This window comes from Somniosus microcephalus, chromosome 24 (genome assembly GCF_052327205.1).
Source record: "Somniosus microcephalus isolate GS21.2 chromosome 24, FLI_Smic_1.0, whole genome shotgun sequence".
NCBI lineage: Eukaryota > Metazoa > Chordata > Chondrichthyes > Squaliformes > Somniosidae > Somniosus > Somniosus microcephalus.
In genome coordinates, this window is record NC_141010.1 from 4,439,197 (window position 1) to 4,459,054 (window position 19,858).

The 19,858-nt window shown below is 49.9% G+C and overlaps 2 protein-coding genes across 6 annotated transcripts in view; one reads left to right on the forward strand and one right to left on the reverse strand.

Moving 5' to 3' along the window:
- The window catches only part of LOC147100969 (cholecystokinin-like), a 131,162-nt gene extending 130,081 nt beyond the window's left edge, over positions 1 to 1,081 (forward strand). For all 5 annotated transcript variants that reach the window (XM_085966094.1, XM_085966092.1, XM_085966095.1 and 2 more), the window contains one exon: positions 710 to 1,081. In XM_085966094.1, coding sequence (XP_085822220.1) covers positions 710 to 837 — 128 coding nt within the window. In that variant the 3' untranslated portion in view covers positions 838 to 1,081. The remainder of the gene's footprint in view (positions 1 to 709) is intronic.
- A 3,920-nt stretch (positions 1,082 to 5,001) lies between these two features.
- hap1 (huntingtin associated protein 1) overlaps positions 5,002 to 19,858 on the reverse strand; it is a 69,512-nt gene continuing 54,655 nt past the window's right edge. Inside the window, exons 14-15 of the mRNA XM_085966089.1 lie at positions 13,488 to 13,596; positions 5,002 to 8,062 (exon numbers count right to left, since the gene is read on the reverse strand). Of these exons, the coding sequence (XP_085822215.1) occupies positions 7,315 to 8,062; positions 13,488 to 13,596 (857 nt within the window). The 3' untranslated portion in view covers positions 5,002 to 7,314. The remainder of the gene's footprint in view (positions 8,063 to 13,487; positions 13,597 to 19,858) is intronic.

Consider the following 19,858-nt stretch of genomic DNA (forward strand, 5'->3'; position numbering starts at 1 on the left):
GTGGAACTGTTCCCCAGTGAGAGTCAGTGTCTGTGGAACTGTACCCCAGTGAGAGTCAGTGTCTGTGGAACTGTATCCCAGTGAGAGTCAGTGTCTGTGGAAGTGTACCCCAGTGAGAGTCAGTGCCTGTGGAACTGTACCCCAGTGAGAGTCAGTGCCTGTGGAACTGTACCCCAGTGAGAGTCAGTGCCTGTGGAAATGTACCCCAGTGAGAGTCAGTGTCTGTGGAACTGTACCCCAGTGAGAGTCAGTGTCTGTGGAACTGTACCCCAGTGAGAGTCAGTGTGTGTGGAACTGTACCCCAGTGAAAGTCAGTGTCTGTGGAACTGTACCCCAGTGAGAGTCAGTGTCTGTGGAACTGTACCCCAGTCAGAGTCAGTGTCTGTGGAACTGTACCCCAGTGCGAGTCAGTGTCTGTGGAACTGTTCCCCAGTGAGAGTCAGTGTCTGTGGAACTGTACCCCAGTGAGAGTCAGTGTCTGTGGAACTGTACCCCAGTGAGAGTCAGTGTCTGTGGAACTGTACCCCAGTGAGAGTCAGTTTCTGTGGAACTGTACCCCAGTGAGAGTCAGTGTCTGTGGAACTGTACCCCAGTGAGAGTCAGTGTCTGTGGAACTGTTCCCCAGTGAGAGTCAGTGTCTCCAGGAGAGGGGAGATAATAGGAAGGGAAAATGCGGAGAAGGTCTGATTGTTATTTTTATATCTAACAGCCGGACTGTTGAACCAGGCTGACCGCTATCAGCTGCGCGATGTCCTGCACCAGATGCATGACCGAGATTACACAGGCTGGATGGACTTTGGCCGGCGCAGTGTCGAAGAGTATGAACTGGACTCCTAAAAACTGCAACATCAGAGTCATCATTCAGACAAAAACAATTCATGTGTAACGCTAGGAACCCATTCCCTTCACCCCGTGAACCGACTGACTGAGCTTGGATTTTCAAATAGAAACCCATTTTCAAAATAATGCAGAGAAAGATTTTTGATCCATTTAAGAATTATTGGACGGTTTACTGTTGTTGATTTTACTCAGAGAATTTGATATTTTTCGGTTCTTTTAATAAAGGGTGTTTGTGTTGTGTACCACACTTTGTGTTCCGCTTTACTGAGTGTCACAGACACCGTCTGATCCTGGGTGGCGAGGAACACTTGACAATGAATTCACACACCTCCCAATAGTAACTTATAAACCTCCTTGTGAAACAGTGAGTGAAGCAACGAGTACGTGTGTGGGTGGGTGCGAGTGTAGGGATTGGGTATCTGTGTCTGTGTGTGTGTCTGTGGGGGGAGGGATATGTGCCTGTGTGTGTGGGGGGTATCTGTGTCTGTGTGTGTCTGTGGGTGTGTGTGGTAAATTAGATGGTTAAGAAGGCATACGGAATGCTTGCCTTTATTAGCCGTGGCATAGAATACAAGAGCAGGGGGGTTATGCTTCAACTGTATAAAACACTAGTTCGGCCTCAGCTAGAGTACTGCGTGCAGTTCTGGTCACCACGTTACAGGAAAGATGTGATTGCACTAGAGAGGGTACAGAGGAGATTTATAAGGATGTTGCTGAGAGTAGAGAATCTTAGCTATGAAGAAAGACTGGATAGGCTGGGTCTGTTTTCCTTGGAACAGAGGAGGCTGAGGGGAGACCTTATTGAGGTGTATAAAATTATGAGGGGCATAGATAAAGTGGATAGAAACATCGAAGATAGGAGCAGGAGTAGGCCATTCGGCCCCTTGAGCCTGTTCTGCCATTTAATGAGATCATGGCTGATCATCCAAATTCAGTACCCTGTCCCTGCTTTCTCCCCATATCCCTTGATCCCCTTAGCCTTAAGAAATATATCTAACTCCTTGAATATATCTAATGATGAATTGGCCTCAACTGCCTTCTGTGGTAGCGAATTCCACAGGTTCACCACACTCTGGGTGAAGAAATTCCTCCTCATCTCAGTCCTAAATGGCTTACCCCTTATCCTTAGACCCCTGGTTCTGGACTCCCCCGCCATTGGGAACATCCTTCCTGCATCTAGTCAGTCTAGTCCTGTTAGAATTTTATAAGTTTCAATGAGATCCCCTCTCATTCTTCTAAACTCTAGTGAATACAAACCCAATCGACCCAATCTCTCCTCATACGTCATTCCTGCCATCCCAGGTATCAGTCTGGTGAATCTTCGCTGCACTCCTTCCATGGCAAGAACATCCTTCCTCAGATAAGGCGACCAAAACTGCACACAATACTCAAGGTGTGGCCTCACCAAGGCCCTGTACAACTGCAGCAAGACATCCTTGCTCCTGTACTCGAATCCTCTTGAAAGGACTATTTCCCTTAGCAAAGGGGTCAAAAACCAGGGGGCACAGATTTAAAGTAATTGGTGGAAGGTTATGGGAGGATTTGAGGGGAAATTTCTTCACCCAGAGGGTTGTGGGGGTCTGGAACTCACTGCCTGAAAGGGTGGTAGAGGCAGGAACCCTCACCACATTTAAAAAGTACTTGGATGTACACTTGGGATGCTCTAACCTGCAGGGCTACGGACCAAGAGCTGGGAAGTGGGATTAGGCTGGATAGCTCTTTGTTGCCGGCGCGGACATGATGGACCGGAATGGCCTCCTTCCGTGTTGTAACTTTCTATGATTCCGTGATTCTATGTGTGTGTGTGTCGGGCGGGGGGCGGTATGTGTGCGGGCCTTTCCATTCTTATATAAACTCCTGGGAGAGTGGAACATCAACAGATGAATGCTCTACACATTCCCCAACTAAACATGAAAAAATGACCCAATCTGATCTAACTGTGGCTCCCCTCACTGCAGTTAATGCAGTGACTATAGAGAGGGTGGTCTGGTCCTGGTCACTGGCTGTAATGCAGCAGTTAGCACACTGCTTTCTGATAGACTGTCCTCTCAATTGCCGAATTCTCTCTCTATCTGGGCCATTCCTGATCATTGAGGACCCCACGGCTACATTTCCAAGGATCTTCAGCTAGTGGGACAGAGCTGTGTGGGGAAAGGTGGAGGTTGCTGCCCGGGTGTAAATGTTTTTTTTTTTATTAAGGATAAGGAATGTTGGCCATTCGGCCCATCAGGTGCTGCAGGCCAGTGGAGCACAACTTGTATGTGAGAGTATAGCTTCAATCCCTGCATTCCACAGGTATCTCTCCAGCCCATGGGGAAGGGGAGAAGGAAAGGTTTTCAAAGGACCTGGGAATCAGGGAGTGTTTATATTGTATGTCAACTGTAGCACAGTGGGCAGCATTCTCGCTTCTGAGTCAGAAGGTTGTGGGTTCAAGTCCCACTCCAGAGACTTACATAAGAAATAGGAGTAGGACATTCGGCCCATCGAGCCTGCTCCACCATTCAATAAGATCAAGGCTGATCTTCTACCTCATCTGCACTAGCCTCATAGCCCTTAATATCCAAAAATCTATCAACCTCTGTTTTGAAAATACTCAGTTATAGTCCAACAGCTTTATTTGAAATCACAAGCTTTCGGAGCGCTGCTCCTTCGTCAGGGATTGACTTCACCTGATGAAGGAGCAGCGCTCCGAAAGCTTGTGATTTCAAATAAAGCTGTTGGACTATAACCTGGTGTTGTGTGACTTCTCACATTTGTCCACCCCAGTCCAACACCGGCATCTCCACATCTTGAATATACTCAACGACTGAGCCTCCACAGCCCTCTGGGGCAGAGAATTCCAAAGATTCACCACCCTCTGAGTGAAGAAATTTCTCCTCATCTCAGTCCTAAATGGCCGACCCCTTATTCTGAGACTGTGACCCCTGGTTCTAGACTCTCCAGCCAGGGGAAACATCCTCCCTGCATCTACCCTGTCAAACCCTGTAAGAATTTTGTATGTTTCAACGAGATCACCTCTCATTCTTCTAAACTCTAGAGAATATAGGCCGAGTCTACTCAATCTCTCCTCATTGGACAATCCCCCCATCCCAGGAACCAGTCTGGTGAACCTTCGTTGCACTCCCTCTATGGCAAGTATATCCTTCCTTAGGTAAGGAGACCAAAACTGTACACAATACTCCAGGTGTGGTCTCACCAGGGCCCTATATAATTGCAGCAAGACGTCTTTACTCTATACTCCAATCCTCTTGTAATAAAGGCCAACATACCATTTACTTTCCTAATTGCTTGCTGTACCTGTATGTTAACTTTCAGTGATTCTTGAGCACAAAAATCTAGGCTGACACTCCAGTACAGTGCTGAGGGAGCGCTGCACTGTCGGAGGAGCAGTCTTTCAGGTGAAATGGTAAGCTGCGGCCCCGTCTGCTTTCTCAGGTGGATGTAAAAAATCGCTCGGCGCTATTGGAAGAGCAGGGGAGTTCTCCCCGGTGTCCTGGGCCAATATTTATCCCTCAACCAACATCACTAAAAAACAGATTATCTGGTCATCATCACATTGCTGTTTGTGGGAGCTTGCTGTGCGCAAATTGTCTCCCGCATTTCCTACATTACAACATTGACTACACTTCAAAAAGTACTTCATTGGCTGTGAAGCGCTTTGGGACGTCCAGTGGTTGTGAAAGGCGCTATAGAAATGCAAGTCTTGCTTTCTTTAACCCAGGAGATGAGGATTAGGGTGTGTGGAAGGACTGTGGTTAACAGTCCAAGGGAGGCAATTCTTAACATGATTATAAAATATCATGAATAGATGGATACCTCACCGCCATCAGATTCTGGGGGCCTCTTGTGAATCTTAGTAACAGTTAAAGCTACTAGCAGCCCAGACCCAGTCACTGAGACCAATGAGCTGGCCATTTATTACACCGGACATGAGATGCTCTCCACATTCTCCGAGAGCCAGAGTGGCATTTATGTTGCACGTCACACGTAACGCACATCTGGAGGGGTTTACAGGGGAACAGGGGGCACTGAGCAGGCAGTGAGTGGGGAGAGGTTTGGGAAGAGGGAGGTTTAGAGGGGCCTTTGAAAGTAGAGAGAAAGTTGGCAAGGCAGAGGAGGGGCGTTTAGGGAGAGTTTACATCAGTAACTGGAACTCATTCATCTTCTGATATCTGTTTATTTTTCTTTTAATTTAAAAAAATTACAAATCTTTACAGGATTAAACTCTATCTTTGATTTTCCTTCTGACACAGAGAGCATGAGGTCTGTACATTACTGCTACACAGAATAGCTGACTGACTTGAAGGAGCGCCTCGCTAACGTAAAATAAGAGCAACTTATCCCTCCACAAAGCTCCAACTAGGATGGACCTGTGTGCAGTCGGACCCCCCAAAATACACTAAAACTGCAATTAGACAAAGTGCCTAATCACCAGGACTCTGCACTGTTCCAGGTCTGGGTTTAGTCTCCACGTTGCAGTCCTAGTGGTGGGAGAGGGGGGTTAGTGACAGAATCTTAGAATAAGTATAAACCAGTGAGCAGGGACCAGGGCTGCCCAGGGGGAAGAAACGGGGGTCAAAATCCGGAGTGTGTCCCCACTGAGGGGCAGCTGGTACCACATACCGACACAGGGCGGCCTGACAGGGGCAGGTGGGGCTCAGGGAAACCTCCTCGCAGCGGAATTCGATTTGAAATGGGTCAATTAAAAACGGTCCGTGCCATTTCTCGGAGAGCTGCTCAGTCGCAGAATGATTGGGGAGTTTTTTTTTTTTAAATCACACACACACACGGGCTCAAAAGAATCCGGACTCCAGAAAGATCAAAATTGGAATGTTGTCAGGGATTGGGAAAATTAACCACTGCTCCGACACTCATCCCTCTGACACCTTTGACTGAAGAATTCATGCTGTCCCAGGAAGGCAGACAATAATTAAAGCCGGGGGTGATGTCAGGAAGCACATCTTCACACAAAGGGCAGTGGAAATCTGGAGCTCTCTCCCCCCAAAAAGCTGTTGAGGCTGGGGGTCAATTGAACATTTCGAAACTGAGATTGAGAGATGTTTGTTGGGTGAGGGTATTAAAGGGGCCGGAGCCAAGCATCCCGAATATCCAGCTGTGTTCTCAACCTCCCTAAAGTCCATTGCCCCTCTGCCCAATTATCCAGACATCCATGATGCCTTGCTGAAAGACTTTCTCTGCAAGAGTTGACAGTGAGGGCTGCAAACACACTTTGATTTGCAGATTTCAGGATTTCCACAATAACTGTTGGATTTTATTTTCTTGCACACCAATGTTTGTTTAAATGGCGCTGCAGTGTGCAAAGGGTTAACATTCAGCAACCAACCCAAAAGGGAACAAAACTGGAACAATTCTCCAAACATGGAGACTCGCCGAATCCTTTAAAATGATAAAACCGCAATGAAAGTACCGAAAGCTCCCTCTCATTTATAGTTCAGAATCAGTTTTCGTTGCAGGTTATAGTTGAGAAATGGCTCAGTACAGGTGCGGCCACAGAGGGTTCAGTTCAAGCGCTGATCCTGCCCAGTAACAGTGCACTGAGTCTCACTGGAGGGTCCACAGGCCGGCCACAGGGTCAGCCGCCCTTCCGGCACACAAGGGTGCTGGGCTGCAGATGCCAGCCTGACCACCGCCGCTGGTCTCCACTGGTGGAGAGGGCGAGTTCTCACCTGAATTTGGTGAATCTGGTCACGGTGGGGAAAGTTAGTGCTGAAAAAAAAAAACGGAACATTTTCCCATTTCAGGGAAACAGTCAACATTCCCCATGAGCCAGACAGTCGGAATCTGCTCCACTGAGATTAGACTTCAAGCAAAGGAGCAGAGTCCAGGGGTTCCAGCTGCAGGTTGTACACTGGCACAGAGGGGCTGTAGCTAAAGGATCAAAGCATGAAATGATGTTAGAGTCTGGTATCCAGTGTTCTCAGGGCAGCCTGGGCTCTGTGCCTACATGATCTCTAAATAACATACACTTTAAAAAGATTAAAATCCATGGAATTTACAGTCAGAGGCGATCCCCGCACAGGACGAGGTGTGAGAGAAGGACTGGATTTGGCCCAGGAAGCAAGTTATTGATGGGTGAGTCCAGGCAGCAGGCTGGGGGTGGAGACACATGCACACTGGATATAGAAGCACCTCGGAGATCATCCCCACACCAGCCCCCCCGGCAGGCAACTCACTCCAACTCACTTGACATAATAATTATGGATTATTATTAAACATTTAGCGGATAATTTACTAGCGGATCAACTAAAACAGTTTGCTTACAAGACTGAAATAAAACTGGAATGGGTCTTGGACTGACTGATGGGAACTGTTGCTGCAGGAATAGGACCCAGGTTCAGTTAGTTAATGCAGTGCAGGTAGGGGGGCGTCAGTCAGACTGATCAATCAGTGCAGACTCCTGCTGGAGAATCTCTCAGTAGATTTAGGAAGGGAAAGTCTCGCTGCTCTCATTGCTCAAGTACTGGGCGTTCGAGTGAGTCTCGTCAACCTTTTACACTCAGAGTCCACCAGCCCCCTGGCCACCACTTTGTCTAAACCAAGTCTCTTCAGTTTCTCTACCAGGTTAAAGCTAAAGATGTTTCTTTCGGTTCTGTTGTCATTCCGACTCCCTCCATCCTCGGCGGAACTCGTCCCTCTGAGCATGGACCTGGCCAAGTTGGAGGTGAGGAAGGGTTTTTGTGGTGGACTGGTGTATTTCAGTTCAAATGGGGATTTAGAAGGGTTGACCAGCTGTGCCCCTGGATTTGGGAAATTGGACGGTGGTCCTTTGGACTGCTGGTGAATAATGGCGGTTTCCTGACCAGCACTATTGTCTTGACCACTGTGGATTAGGTCATACACGGCGGCAGATATACCATGCTCCTTCAGCAAGGTGACTAATCCAAGTGATGTGCTCGTCGTGGTCGTGTGTTCCCTCAGGTTCGTGGCCGATTCAGATGCGTATCGCCTACGGTGGGGGGAAGAGTGAGCTGCTCGCAGCACCTCGAGATTAGTGCTGGACACGGTGACCCCCAGAGTCTGAGAGTTTCTGCAGGATGGGGTCGGCTTCAATGTGTTTAGGTTCCCGTACGATGGGGTCGGCCGAAACCTGTCGAAATTCCCACACGACGAGATAGGCCTCAGCCTATCCAAGTTCCCATCAGATGAGGTAGGCCTCAATTTGCCAAAGCTGCCACAAGCGGGGTTAGGTACATGCTGAAAACTGGAAGAGAATAGAGGGGGAAACATCTCAATATATCTGATAACAATATCAAAGATGCTGCAATAGGGAAAAGACAGTGTCACCTTCGAAAGCACATGTGACATAAAGATGGTGTCATCGCACCAACAGGGTACCCCAGGTCAAAAGATTTCTGCTTCCTGTATTGGTCAATAAAAAACAGAACATTTTGGATATGAGTGTCACTACTGATTTAGACCATACTTTTCAGGCGAACATTTAGATACCACAGTTGCCATATTGAAGTGTGTAAGTGTTAATATATTAGGAGCCATACCACTCTCACCCCAACCCACCCAATCCAATGAACATCAACCAAACCGAACCCAACCGAATCCTACCCAACCAATCACAATGCAATGAAGCTCAATCCAACAAAACCAGCATCAGTTCAGCTGTCCTCAACCTCAATCCAACCTCAATCCAGCCTGACTCAGAATTACCTCATGTAATCAACCCGAACCCCACCAAACCTCAAACTTAACCAATCAATCTCACGGCAAACGAACCAAACTCAACTCCACACGACTCTTCCCAATCACTCTTGGTGTAATCCTACACCTTTCACCTCACCACGACCCCAACCAATCAACTCCAATCCACGCCAACTCATGATTGCTGCTTGACCATTCTTAACCCATCTAACCTCAACCCCAAAACCCCACGCAGTCATTGCATGGGCAAAGATATATCGCTAGCTTTTGTAGATACTAATATTTTCCATAGACGAGCATCCTGATAAGTTAGTCCAGAGGCTAAATTCGATTCTAACAGCTGATCAATTCTTTAATGAGACCTAAATGGATCCCTTGTTTAAATCTAGTTCCAAACCTTACGTTTTATTTTCTTCCCTTTGTCAGAGCCCATTCCACTGGATGGTGTTAAGCAGGAGAGGCGAGTAAGATTGGTGAAATTCGACCCAGAACATCGAAGCATAATAGAACAAGAGGAAGTCAAATAAATTTAACAAAAATATTAAAGTCACAAACTCAGGGTTCAGACTGAAAATGAACTATTTCACAGTATTTACAGCCCAAAAACAGGCCATTCGGCCCAACTGGTCCGTGCGCCACATGAGCCTCCTCCCACCCTATCAGCATAACCCTCTATTCCTTTCTCCCTCGTGTTTATCGAGCCTCCCCTTAAATACATCTACACTATTCGCCTCAACCACTCCCTGTGGCAGCGAGTTCCACATTCTCACCACTCTCTGGGTAAAGAAGTTTCTCCTGAATTCCCTGTTGGATTTATTAGTGACTGTCTTATATTGATGGCCCCTAGTTCTGGTCTTCCCCACAAGTGGAAACACCTTCTCTACATCTACCCTATCGAACCCCTTCATAATCTTAAAAGACCTCGATCAGGTCGCCATATATCAGATATCCCAAAGCCGCAGAGCAATGACCGAGCCGGAATCTAGTTGTACTTGGTTGGATGTTTCATTCACATTTTATATCACGGGTCTTGAAGGTTCAGCCAATCCGTACACCCGACCAGGAAGCAGATTCTTAAAACCGCGGTGCACAGGCAACACAACGACGTCACTAGCGAGGTGTTAAATAATTGGCTCGGTCACTAAGGTGCAGTCATCTCCATATGAGCACACAGGAGGGAACATGAGCCCAGATTCGGCACTAGAAGCCACCGTCTGGGGGGTTTGAATTGGAGAAAGCGGTTGCTAAATATTTTTGTGCAAAGTGATAATTCGGCCAATTCCCTTATCACTGCTTCCCTTCACCCTCACCCCATAGTCTCCCATTGCTTTCAGTTTGTTCTTCCTTCACAACTCAATTGAAGACAAACCAGAAGAGAGAACTTTTCAAAGTTGCCTGTTTACAAGCTGCTGAAACAGGGCAGCCAATAGCTCGACAGTTCACCCCTTCCCAGCAAGGGTCCGAACACCATGCCACTTTCAGGTGAGAAGGTGCCATCTACCTCCTGGGCTAGGCTCAAGAAGGTGGCTTCTAATTTGGAAAGTAGGTGATGTTAGTGTTTTAAATCACACTCTGCTAGTCACACAACACAGGAGGTTTGACATATAACGACAGAAGAATCCGTCACAGGACTGAATCACGGCAAGACATCGGTTTGGTTAGAGCAAGGAGCGGGGGAAGCCCGTTCGAGTCTTTAAAACCTGGTGCCAGAGACGGTGATAACCATCCCAGGCAGCCTGGCGGAGCGAGACAGCCCTGGATACAGATCACCAGGAGTGAGGCTTTCGATGATATAACAGTGACACTCATGAGCACGTGCGAGACACAAGGGCTTCTTTTGTTAACACTGAAAGTAAAAGAGATATTGTTCAATAAAGAGGATGCTGGGGTAATGTTGACTTTTGGTGAGAGTGTAAAATGAACAACATTGATCCAGCCGCCTGTTACACACCCCTCCCCATTTCCATTTTAACTTATTGTCCTGGGGCCAATATTTATCGCTCAACGAACATCACTTAAAAAAACAGATTATCTGGTCATTATCACATTGCTGTTTGTGGGAGCTTGCTGTGCGCAAATTAGCTGCCGCGTTTCCTACATTACAACAGTGACTACACTTCAAAAACACTTCATTGGCTGTGAAGCGCTTTGGGACGTCCGGAGATGGTGAAAGGCGCTATAGAAATGCAAGTCTTTCTTTTTTCTTTTCTTTCTATTGAAGTCAATGAGGAAATGGGGAGAGGCGTGGAGCGGCCGATACCACCCGTGTTACAGGGGGACATGAGACTCGAGCCTGACCCTGTCCTCATCGTTCAGCCAGACATGAGCGGCATTCCCGCAGGGAGTCTTCGAACAATGAGCAGGAGCAGGAACCCTGGCTGACCTCCACCCCATCAAAGCACTGAGGCTCAGTATAATGACCCAGCTGTGGAGAGACTGGAGAAGCCGGGGTTGCTCTCCTTAGAGCAGAGAAGGTTAAGGGGAGATTTAATAGAGGTGTTCAGAATCATGAAGGGGTTTGATCGAGTACCTAGGAATAAACTGTTTCCAGTGGCAGGAGGCTCGGTAACCAGAGGACACAGAGTGAAGGTAATTGGCAAAGAACCAGAGGGGAGATGAGGAGAGTTTTTTTACACAGCGAGTTGTTATGATCTGGAATGCGCTGCCTGAAAGGGCGGTGGAAGCAGATTCAATAGTAACTTTCAAAGAAAATTGGATAAATACATTAACCCCAGGCGAACGGAGTGAAAAGCGACCCAGGGAGTTAATGGAAACAGCTTTCACCAAATGAAGCAATTGTTCATTAAGCCCGATGGAGGGAGGCCCAGGCTGCTGGGTGGGGCAAGTGGGGCAGATGTTCTATAGGAGAAGCAGATGTTCTAAGGGAGAGGCTGGTGCTCTACATGAGGAAACTCTACTCTAGGGGCTGACGCTCGACACTGGGAAGCAAACACCACAGGTCTTACTTCGAGATTCAACACTCCTTAAACTTTCAGCAAGTGCATGTACCACGGCTTTTTCTGCCTGTATTTGGGATAAAGACAACATTCCGTTAGCAAATCCTCAGTCAAAGCAGCAGCATTCACTCCAGGGTGTGGGGGCCGCACATCAGCCTCCCCGAGAGTGGGGGAGGGGTACGGAGGTGCGGGGATGCAGGGGATGCAGTGCGGGGAGTGGGTGAGGAACAGGGGAGGGAAGGAATGGGGTACGTCTGAGGGGGTGCGGGGAGGGGGTGCGGGGAGGGGGTGCGGGGAGGGAGGGGGAGGGAAGGGGTGTGAGGGGAGGGTGGGCTGAGGGGGTGCGGGGAGGGTGGGCTGAGGGGGTGCGGGGAGGGAGGGGGAGGGGAGGGGTGTGAGAGGGTGCGGGGAGGGTGGGCTGAGGGGGTGTGGGGAGGGAGGGGGAGGGGAGGGGTGTGAGGGGGTGCGGGGAGGGAGGGGGAGGGGAGGGGTGTGAGGGGGTGCGGGGAGGGTGGGCTGAGGGGGTGCGGGGAGGGAGGGGGAGGGAGGGGGAGGGGAGGGGTGTGAGGGGAGGGTGGGCTGAGGGGGTGCGGGGAGGGAGGGGGAGGGGAGGGGTGTGAGGGGGTGCGGGGAGGGAGGGGGAGGGGAGGGGTGTGAGGGGAGGGTGGGCTGAGGGGGTGTGGGGAGGGAGGGGGAGGGGAGGGGTGTGAGAGGGTGCGGGGAGGGAGGGGGAGGGGAGGGGTGTGAGGGGAGGGTGGGCTGAGGGGGTGTGGGGAGGGAGGGGGAGGGGAGGGGTGTGAGAGGGTGCGGGGAGGGAGGGGGAGGGGAGGGGTGTGAGGGGGTGCGGGGAGGGAGGGGGAGGGAAGGGGTGTGAGGGGGTGCGGGGAGGGTGGGCTGAGGGGGTGCGGGGAGGGAGGGGGAGGGGAGGGGTGTGAGGGGGTGCGGGGAGGGTGGGCTGAGGGGGTGCGGGGAGGGAGGGGGAGGGGAGGGGCGTGAGGGGAGGGTGGGCTGAGGGGGTGCGGGGAGGGAGGGGGAGGGGAGGGTGGGCTGAGGGGGTGCGGGGAGGGAGGGGGAGGGGAGGGGTGTGAGAGGGTGCGGGGAGGGAGGGCTGAGGGGGTGCGGGGAGGGAGGGGGAGGGGAGGGGTGTGAGGGGGTGCGGGGAGGGTGGGCTGAGGGAGTGTGGGGAGGGAGGGGGAGGGGAGGGGTGTGAGAGGGTGCGGGGAGGGTGGGCTGAGGGGGTGCGGGGAGGGAGGGGGAGGGGAGGGCAAGGGACAGGCCGAGAATACTGTAGACTCATCTCTCACGGCTCTTGTCCAATATGGAGCATGCAGCATTAATCTTTTCACCAATTCCTCCCGCAGTGGGAGTGGCGGCGTGGAGATGTGATGTGAGCGAGCTGCAGCTCTCAGCTGGAATCAGCTCCAACAACAGCCACCCGTTAAGATTCTCACACTGGGTTCCGAAAACTACGAGCCCTCCCCCTCAAAATAGATCCCGTGTGACTGGTGCAGAAACAGCAGGAGGGAAGATGTGCGAACTGATTCTGCCGGCGATATGAGAGCGCAATGTTGTAATTGGCACGTTATATCATTAATATATCACCAGGACCCACCAAACTCCATCTCTCCACTGGTACCTGTAGGTTCTGAGAGACACCATTGGGGGTCATTATCACATTGTTGTTTGTGGGAGCTTGCTGTGCACAAATTGGCTGCCGTGTTTGCCACATTACAACAGTGACCACACTTCAAAAGTACTTCATTGGCTGTAAAGAGCTTTGGGACGTCCTGAGGCCGTGAAAGGCGCTGTAAAAATTAAAATTCTATCTTTTTTTCTTTTAAAACAGAGTCACCCATTTCCCAGGCCTGACAACTGTCAAAGTGGGGACTGTAGAAGCACCATGCTTAGATCACAGGTTCAACGCCAACATAGGGGCACCGTACATGAGCTGAAACCCGCAGTCAAGGGTCATACTACACCCCCTCCCCTCCCCCCATTGCCCACTCAGTCTCTTACCTCAGTGTCACAGTGGTGAGCTCGTCAGAAGGGTGCATGATGCGGCAGGTGGTGAAGGTGTAGGTGGACTGGGTGTCGGGCAGTCGGTTGGTGGACTGATAGGCTGTAACTGAAACCAGACAGATGTTACTGCACAGCACGAGGTAACAACGAACCACCGTATTGCACCTCCGCACAACACCGGGAACCAATGGGAGGAGCGGGGCGTTTAACGAGCGGAGGGATGGCTCCCAGGAGGGAAGGAGGACACGGGCACAGAGGGAGAGAGACGTCAAAGTTTGGGCGGTGCAGAGACGGGGAGGAGGATAGTGAAGGAATTAGGAGACAGGTAGAGATAAGTGAAGGAATGTGAGTCTCAGATACAGAGGCAGGGGTCATGGGTCACAGTTAGGGAAAGGGAGAGAAACTAACTGAGATCTGTTCTATGTCAGATTCTCCGAGAGGGAAGGGTGTACTCAGTACAACGTGTGTCTTAAATATAACACAGTGTTACAGTGAGGGGTGTGGGGTATATCAGTGTTACAGTGAGGGGTGTGGGGTATATCAGTGAGGGGTGTGGGGTATATCAGAGTTACAGTGAGGGGTGTGGGGTATATCAGAGTGTTACAATGAGGGGTGTGGGGTATATCAGTGTGTTACAGTGAGGGGTGTGGGGTATATCAGAGTGTTACAGTGAGGGGTGTGGGGTATATCAGAGTGTTACAGTGAGGGGTGTGGGGTATATCAGTGTGTTACAGTGAGGGGTGTGGGGTATATCAGTGTGTTACAGTGAGGGGTGTGGGGTATATCAGTGTGTTACAGTGAGGGGTGTGGGGTATATCAGAGTGTTACAGTGAGGGGTGTGGGGTATATCAGAGTGTTACAGTGAGGGGTGTGGGGTATATCAGAGTCTTACAGTGAGGGGTGTGGGGTATATCAGAGTGTTACAGTGAGGGGTGTGGGGTATATCAGAGTGTTACAGTGAGGAGTGTGGGGTATATCAGAGTGTTACAGTGAGGGTGTGGGGTATATCAGAGTGTTACAGTGAGGGGTGTGGGGTATATCAGAGTGTTACAGTGAGGAGTGTGGGGTATATCAGAGTGTTACAGTGAGGAGTGTGGGGTATATCAGAGTGTTACAGTGAGGGTGTGGGGTATATCAGAGTGTTACAGTGAGGGGTGTGGGGTATATCAGAGTGTTACAGTGAGGGGTGTGGGGTATATCAGAGTGTTACAGTGAGGGGTGTGGGGTATATCAGTGTTACAGTGAGGGGTGTGGGTTATATCAGTGTGTTACAGTGAGGGGTGTGGGGTATATCAGTGTGTTACAGTGAGGGGTGTGGGGTATATCAGTGTGTTACAGTGAGGGGTGTGGGGTATATCAGTGTGTTACAGTGAGGGGTGTGGGGTATATCAGTGTGTTACAGTGAGGGGTGTGGGGTATATCAGTGTGTTACAGTGAGGGGTGTGGGGTATATCAGAGTGTTACAGTGAGGGGTGTGGGGTATATCAGAGTGTTACAGTGAGGGGTGTGGGGTATATCAGTGTGTTACAGTGAGGGGTGTGGGTTATATCAGAGTGTTACAGTGAGGGGTGTGGGGTATATCAGTGTGTTACAGTGAGGGGTGTGGGTTATATCAGAGTGTTACAGTGAGGGGTGTGGTGTATATCAGTGTGTTACAGTGAGGGGTGTGGGGTATATCAGAGTGTTACAGTGAGGGGTGTGGGGTATATCAGAGTTACAGTGAGGGGTGTGGTGTATATCAGTGTGTTACAGTGAGGGGTGTGGGGTATATCAGAGTTACAGTGAGGGGTGTGGGGTATATCAGAGTTACAGTGAGGGGTGTGGGGTATATCAGTGTGTTACAGTGAGGGGTGTGGGGTATATCAGAGTGTTACAGTGAGGGGTGTGGGGTATATCAGAGTGTTACAGTGAGGGGTGTGGGGTATATCAGAGTTACAGTGAGGGGTGTGGTGTATATCAGTGTGTTACAGTGAGGGGTGTGGGGTGTATCAGTGTTACAGTGTGGGGTGTGGGGTATATCAGGGTGTTACAGTGAGGGGTATATCAGAGTGTTACAGTGTGGGGTGTGGGGTATATCAGTGTGTTACAGTGAGGGGTGTGGGTTATATCAGTGTTACAGTGAGGGGTGTGTGGTATATCAGAGTGTTACAGTGAGGGGTGTGGGGTATATCAGTGTGTTACAGTGAGGGGTGTGGGGTATATCAGAGTGTTACAGTGAGGGGTGTGGGGTATATCAGAGTGTTACAGTGAGGGGTGTGGGGTATATCAGTGTGTTACAGTGAGGGGTGTGGGGTATATCAGAGTGTTACAGTGAGGGGTGTGGGGTATATCAGAGTTACAGTGAGGGGTGTGGTGTATATCAGTGTGTTACAGTGAGGGGTGTGGGGTGTATCAGTGTTACAGTGTGGGGTGTGGGGTATATCAGGGTGTTACAGTGAGGGGTATATCAGAGTGTTACAGTGAGGGGTGTGGGGTATATCAGAGTGTTACAGTGAGGGGTGTGGGGTATATCAGAGTGTTACAGTGAGGGGTGTGGGGTATATCAGGGTGTTACAGTGTGGGGTGTGGGGTATATCAGAGTGTTACAGTGAGGGGTGTGGGGTGTATCAGAGTGTTACAGTGAGGGGTGTGGGGTATATCAGAGTGTTACAGTGAGGGGTGTGGGGTGTATCAGTGTTACAGTGAGGGGTGTGGGGTATATCAGAGTGTTACAGTGAGGGGTGTGGGGTATATCAGAGTGTTACAGTGAGGGGTGTGGGGTGTATCAGTGTTACAGTGAGGGGTGTGGGGTATATCAGAGTGTTACAGTGAGGGGTGTGGGGTATATCAGCGTGTTACAATGTGGGGTATATCAGAGTTTTACAGTGAGGGGTGTGTGCCATATCAGAGTGTTACAGTGAGGGGTGTGGGGTATATCAGTGTTACAGTGAGGGGTGTGGGGTATATCAGAGAGTGTTACCATGAGGGGTGTGAGGTATATTAGAATGTTACAGTGAGGGGTGTGGGTTATATCAGTGTTACAGTGAGGGGTGTGGGTTATATCAGTGTTACAGTGAGGGATGTGGGGTATATCAGAGAGTGTTACAGTGAGGGGTGTGGGGTAAATCAGAGTCTTACAGTGAGGGGTGTGGGGTATATCAGTGTTACAGTGAGGGGTGTGGGTTATATCAGGGTGTTACAGTGAGGGGTGTGGGGTATATCAGAGAGTGTTACAGTGAGGGGTGTGGGGTAAATCAGAGTCTTACAGTGAGGGGTGTGGGGTATATCAGTGTGTTACAGTGGGGGGTGTGGGGCATATCAGAGTGTTACAGTGAGGGGTGTGGGGTATATCAGTGTGTTACAGTGAGGGGTGTGGGGTATATCAGTGTGTTACAGTGAGGGGTGTGGGGTATATCAGTGTTACAGTGAGGGGTGTGGAGTATATCAGTGTTACGGTGAGGGGCGTGGGATATATCAGTGTGTTACAGTGAGGGGTGAGGGGTATATCAGAGTGTTACAGTGAGGGGTGTGGGGTATATCAGAGTGTTACAGTGAGGGGTGTGGGTTATATCAGTGTTACAGTGAGGGGTGTGGGTTATATCAGTGTTACAGTGAGGAGTGTGGGGTATATCAGAGTGTTACAGTGAGGAGTGTGGGGTATATCAGAGTGTTACAGTGAGGGTGTGGGGTATATCAGAGTGTTACAGTGAGGGGTGTGGGGTATATCAGAGTGTTACAGTGAGGGGTGTGGGGTATATCAGAGTGTTACAGTGAGGGGTGTGGGGTATATCAGTGTTACAGTGAGGGGTGTGGGTTATATCAGTGTGTTACAGTGAGGGGTGTGGGGTATATCAGTGTGTTACAGTGAGGGGTGTGGGGTATATCAGTGTGTTACAGTGAGGGGTGTGGGGTATATCAGTGTGTTACAGTGAGGGGTGTGGGGTATATCAGTGTGTTACAGTGAGGGGTGTGGGGTATATCAGTGTGTTACAGTGAGGGGTGTGGGGTATATCAGAGTGTTACAGTGAGGGGTGTGGGGTATATCAGAGTGTTACAGTGAGGGGTGTGGGGTATATCAGTGTGTTACAGTGAGGGGTGTGGGTTATATCAGAGTGTTACAGTGAGGGGTGTGGGGTATATCAGTGTGTTACAGTGAGGGGTGTGGGTTATATCAGAGTGTTACAGTGAGGGGTGTGGTGTATATCAGTGTGTTACAGTGAGGGGTGTGGGGTATATCAGAGTGTTACAGTGAGGGGTGTGGGGTATATCAGAGTTACAGTGAGGGGTGTGGTGTATATCAGTGTGTTACAGTGAGGGGTGTGGGGTATATCAGGGTGTTACAGTGAGGGGTATATCAGAGTGTTACAGTGTGGGGTGTGGGGTATATCAGTGTGTTACAGTGAGGGGTGTGGGTTATATCAGTGTTACAGTGAGGGGTGTGTGGTATATCAGAGTGTTACAGTGAGGGGTGTGGGGTATATCAGTGTGTTACAGTGAGGGGTGTGGGGTATATCAGAGTGTTACAGTGAGGGGTGTGGGGTATATCAGAGTGTTACAGTGAGGGGTGTGGGGTATATCAGTGTGTTACAGTGAGGGGTGTGGGGTATATCAGAGTGTTACAGTGAGGGGTGTGGGGTATATCAGAGTTACAGTGAGGGGTGTGGTGTATATCAGTGTGTTACAGTGAGGGGTGTGGGGTGTATCAGTGTTACAGTGTGGGGTGTGGGGTATATCAGGGTGTTACAGTGAGGGGTATATCAGAGTGTTACAGTGTGGGGTGTGGGGTATATCAGTGTGTTACAGTGAGGGGTGTGGGTTATATCAGTGTTACAGTGAGGGGTGTGTGGTATATCAGAGTGTTACAGTGAGGGGTGTGGGGTATATCAGTGTGTTACAGTGAGGGGTGTGGGGTATATCAGAGTGTTACAGTGAGGGGTGTGGGGTATATCAGAGTGTTACAGTGAGGGGTGTGGGGTATATCAGGGTGTTACAGTGTGGGGTGTGGGGTATATCAGAGTGTTACAGTGAGGGGTGTGGGGTGTATCAGAGTGTTACAGTGAGGGGTGTGGGGTATATCAGAGTGTTACAGTGAGGGGTGTGGGGTGTATCAGTGTTACAGTGAGGGGTGTGGGGTATATCAGAGTGTTACAGTGAGGGGTGTGGGGTATATCAGAGTGTTACAGTGAGGGGTGTGGGGTGTATCAGTGTTACAGTGAGGGGTGTGGGGTATATCAGAGTGTTACAGTGAGGGATGTGGGGTATATCAGCGTGTTACAATGTGGGGTATATCAGAGTTTTACAGTGAGGGGTGTGTGCCATATCAGAGTGTTACAGTGAGGGGTGTGGGGTATATCAGTGTTACAGTGAGGGGTGTGGGGTATATCAGAGAGTGTTACCATGAGGGGTGTGAGGTATATTAGAATGTTACAGTGAGGGGTGTGGGTTATATCAGTGTTACAGTGAGGGATGTGGGGTATATCAGAGAGTGTTACAGTGAGGGGTGTGGGGTAAATCAGAGTCTTACAGTGAGGGGTGTGGGGTATATCAGTGTTACAGTGAGGGGTGTGGGTTATATCAGGGTGTTACAGTGAGGGGTGTGGGGTATATCAGAGAGTGTTACAGTGAGGGGTGTGGGGTAAATCAGAGTCTTACAGTGAGGGGTGTGGGGTATATCAGTGTGTTACAGTGGGGGGTGTGGGGCATATCAGAGTGTTACAGTGAGGGGTGTGGGGTATATCAGTGTGTTACAGTGAGGGGTGTGGGGTATATCAGTGTGTTACAGTGAGGGGTGTGGGGTATATCAGTGTTACAGTGAGGGGTGTGGAGTATATCAGTGTTACGGTGAGGGGCGTGGGATATATCAGTGTGTTACAGTGAGGGGTGAGGGGTATATCAGAGTGTTACAGTGAGGGGTGTGGGGTATATCAGAGTGTTACAGTGAGGGGTGTGGGTTATATCAGTGTTACAGTGAGGGGTGTGGGTTATATCAGTGTTACAGTGAGGGGTGTGGGTTATATCAGTGTTACAGTGAGGGGTGTGGGTTATATCAGTGTTACAGTAAGGGGTGTGGGGTATATCAGTGTTACAGTGAGGGGTGTGGGATATATCAGTGTGTTACAGTGAGGGGTGTGGGGTATATCAGTGTGTTACAGTGAGGGGTGTGGGTTATATCAGTGTTACAGTGAGGGGTGTGGGTTATATCAGTGTTACAGTGAGGGGTGTGGGGTATATCAGTGTGTTACAGTGAGGGGTGTGGGGTATATCAGTGTTACAGTGAGGGGCGTGGGATATATCAGTGTGTTACAGTGAGGGGTGTGGGGTATATCAGTGTGTTACAGTGAGGGGTGTGGGGTATATCAGTGTGTAACAGTGAGGGGTGTGGGGTATAT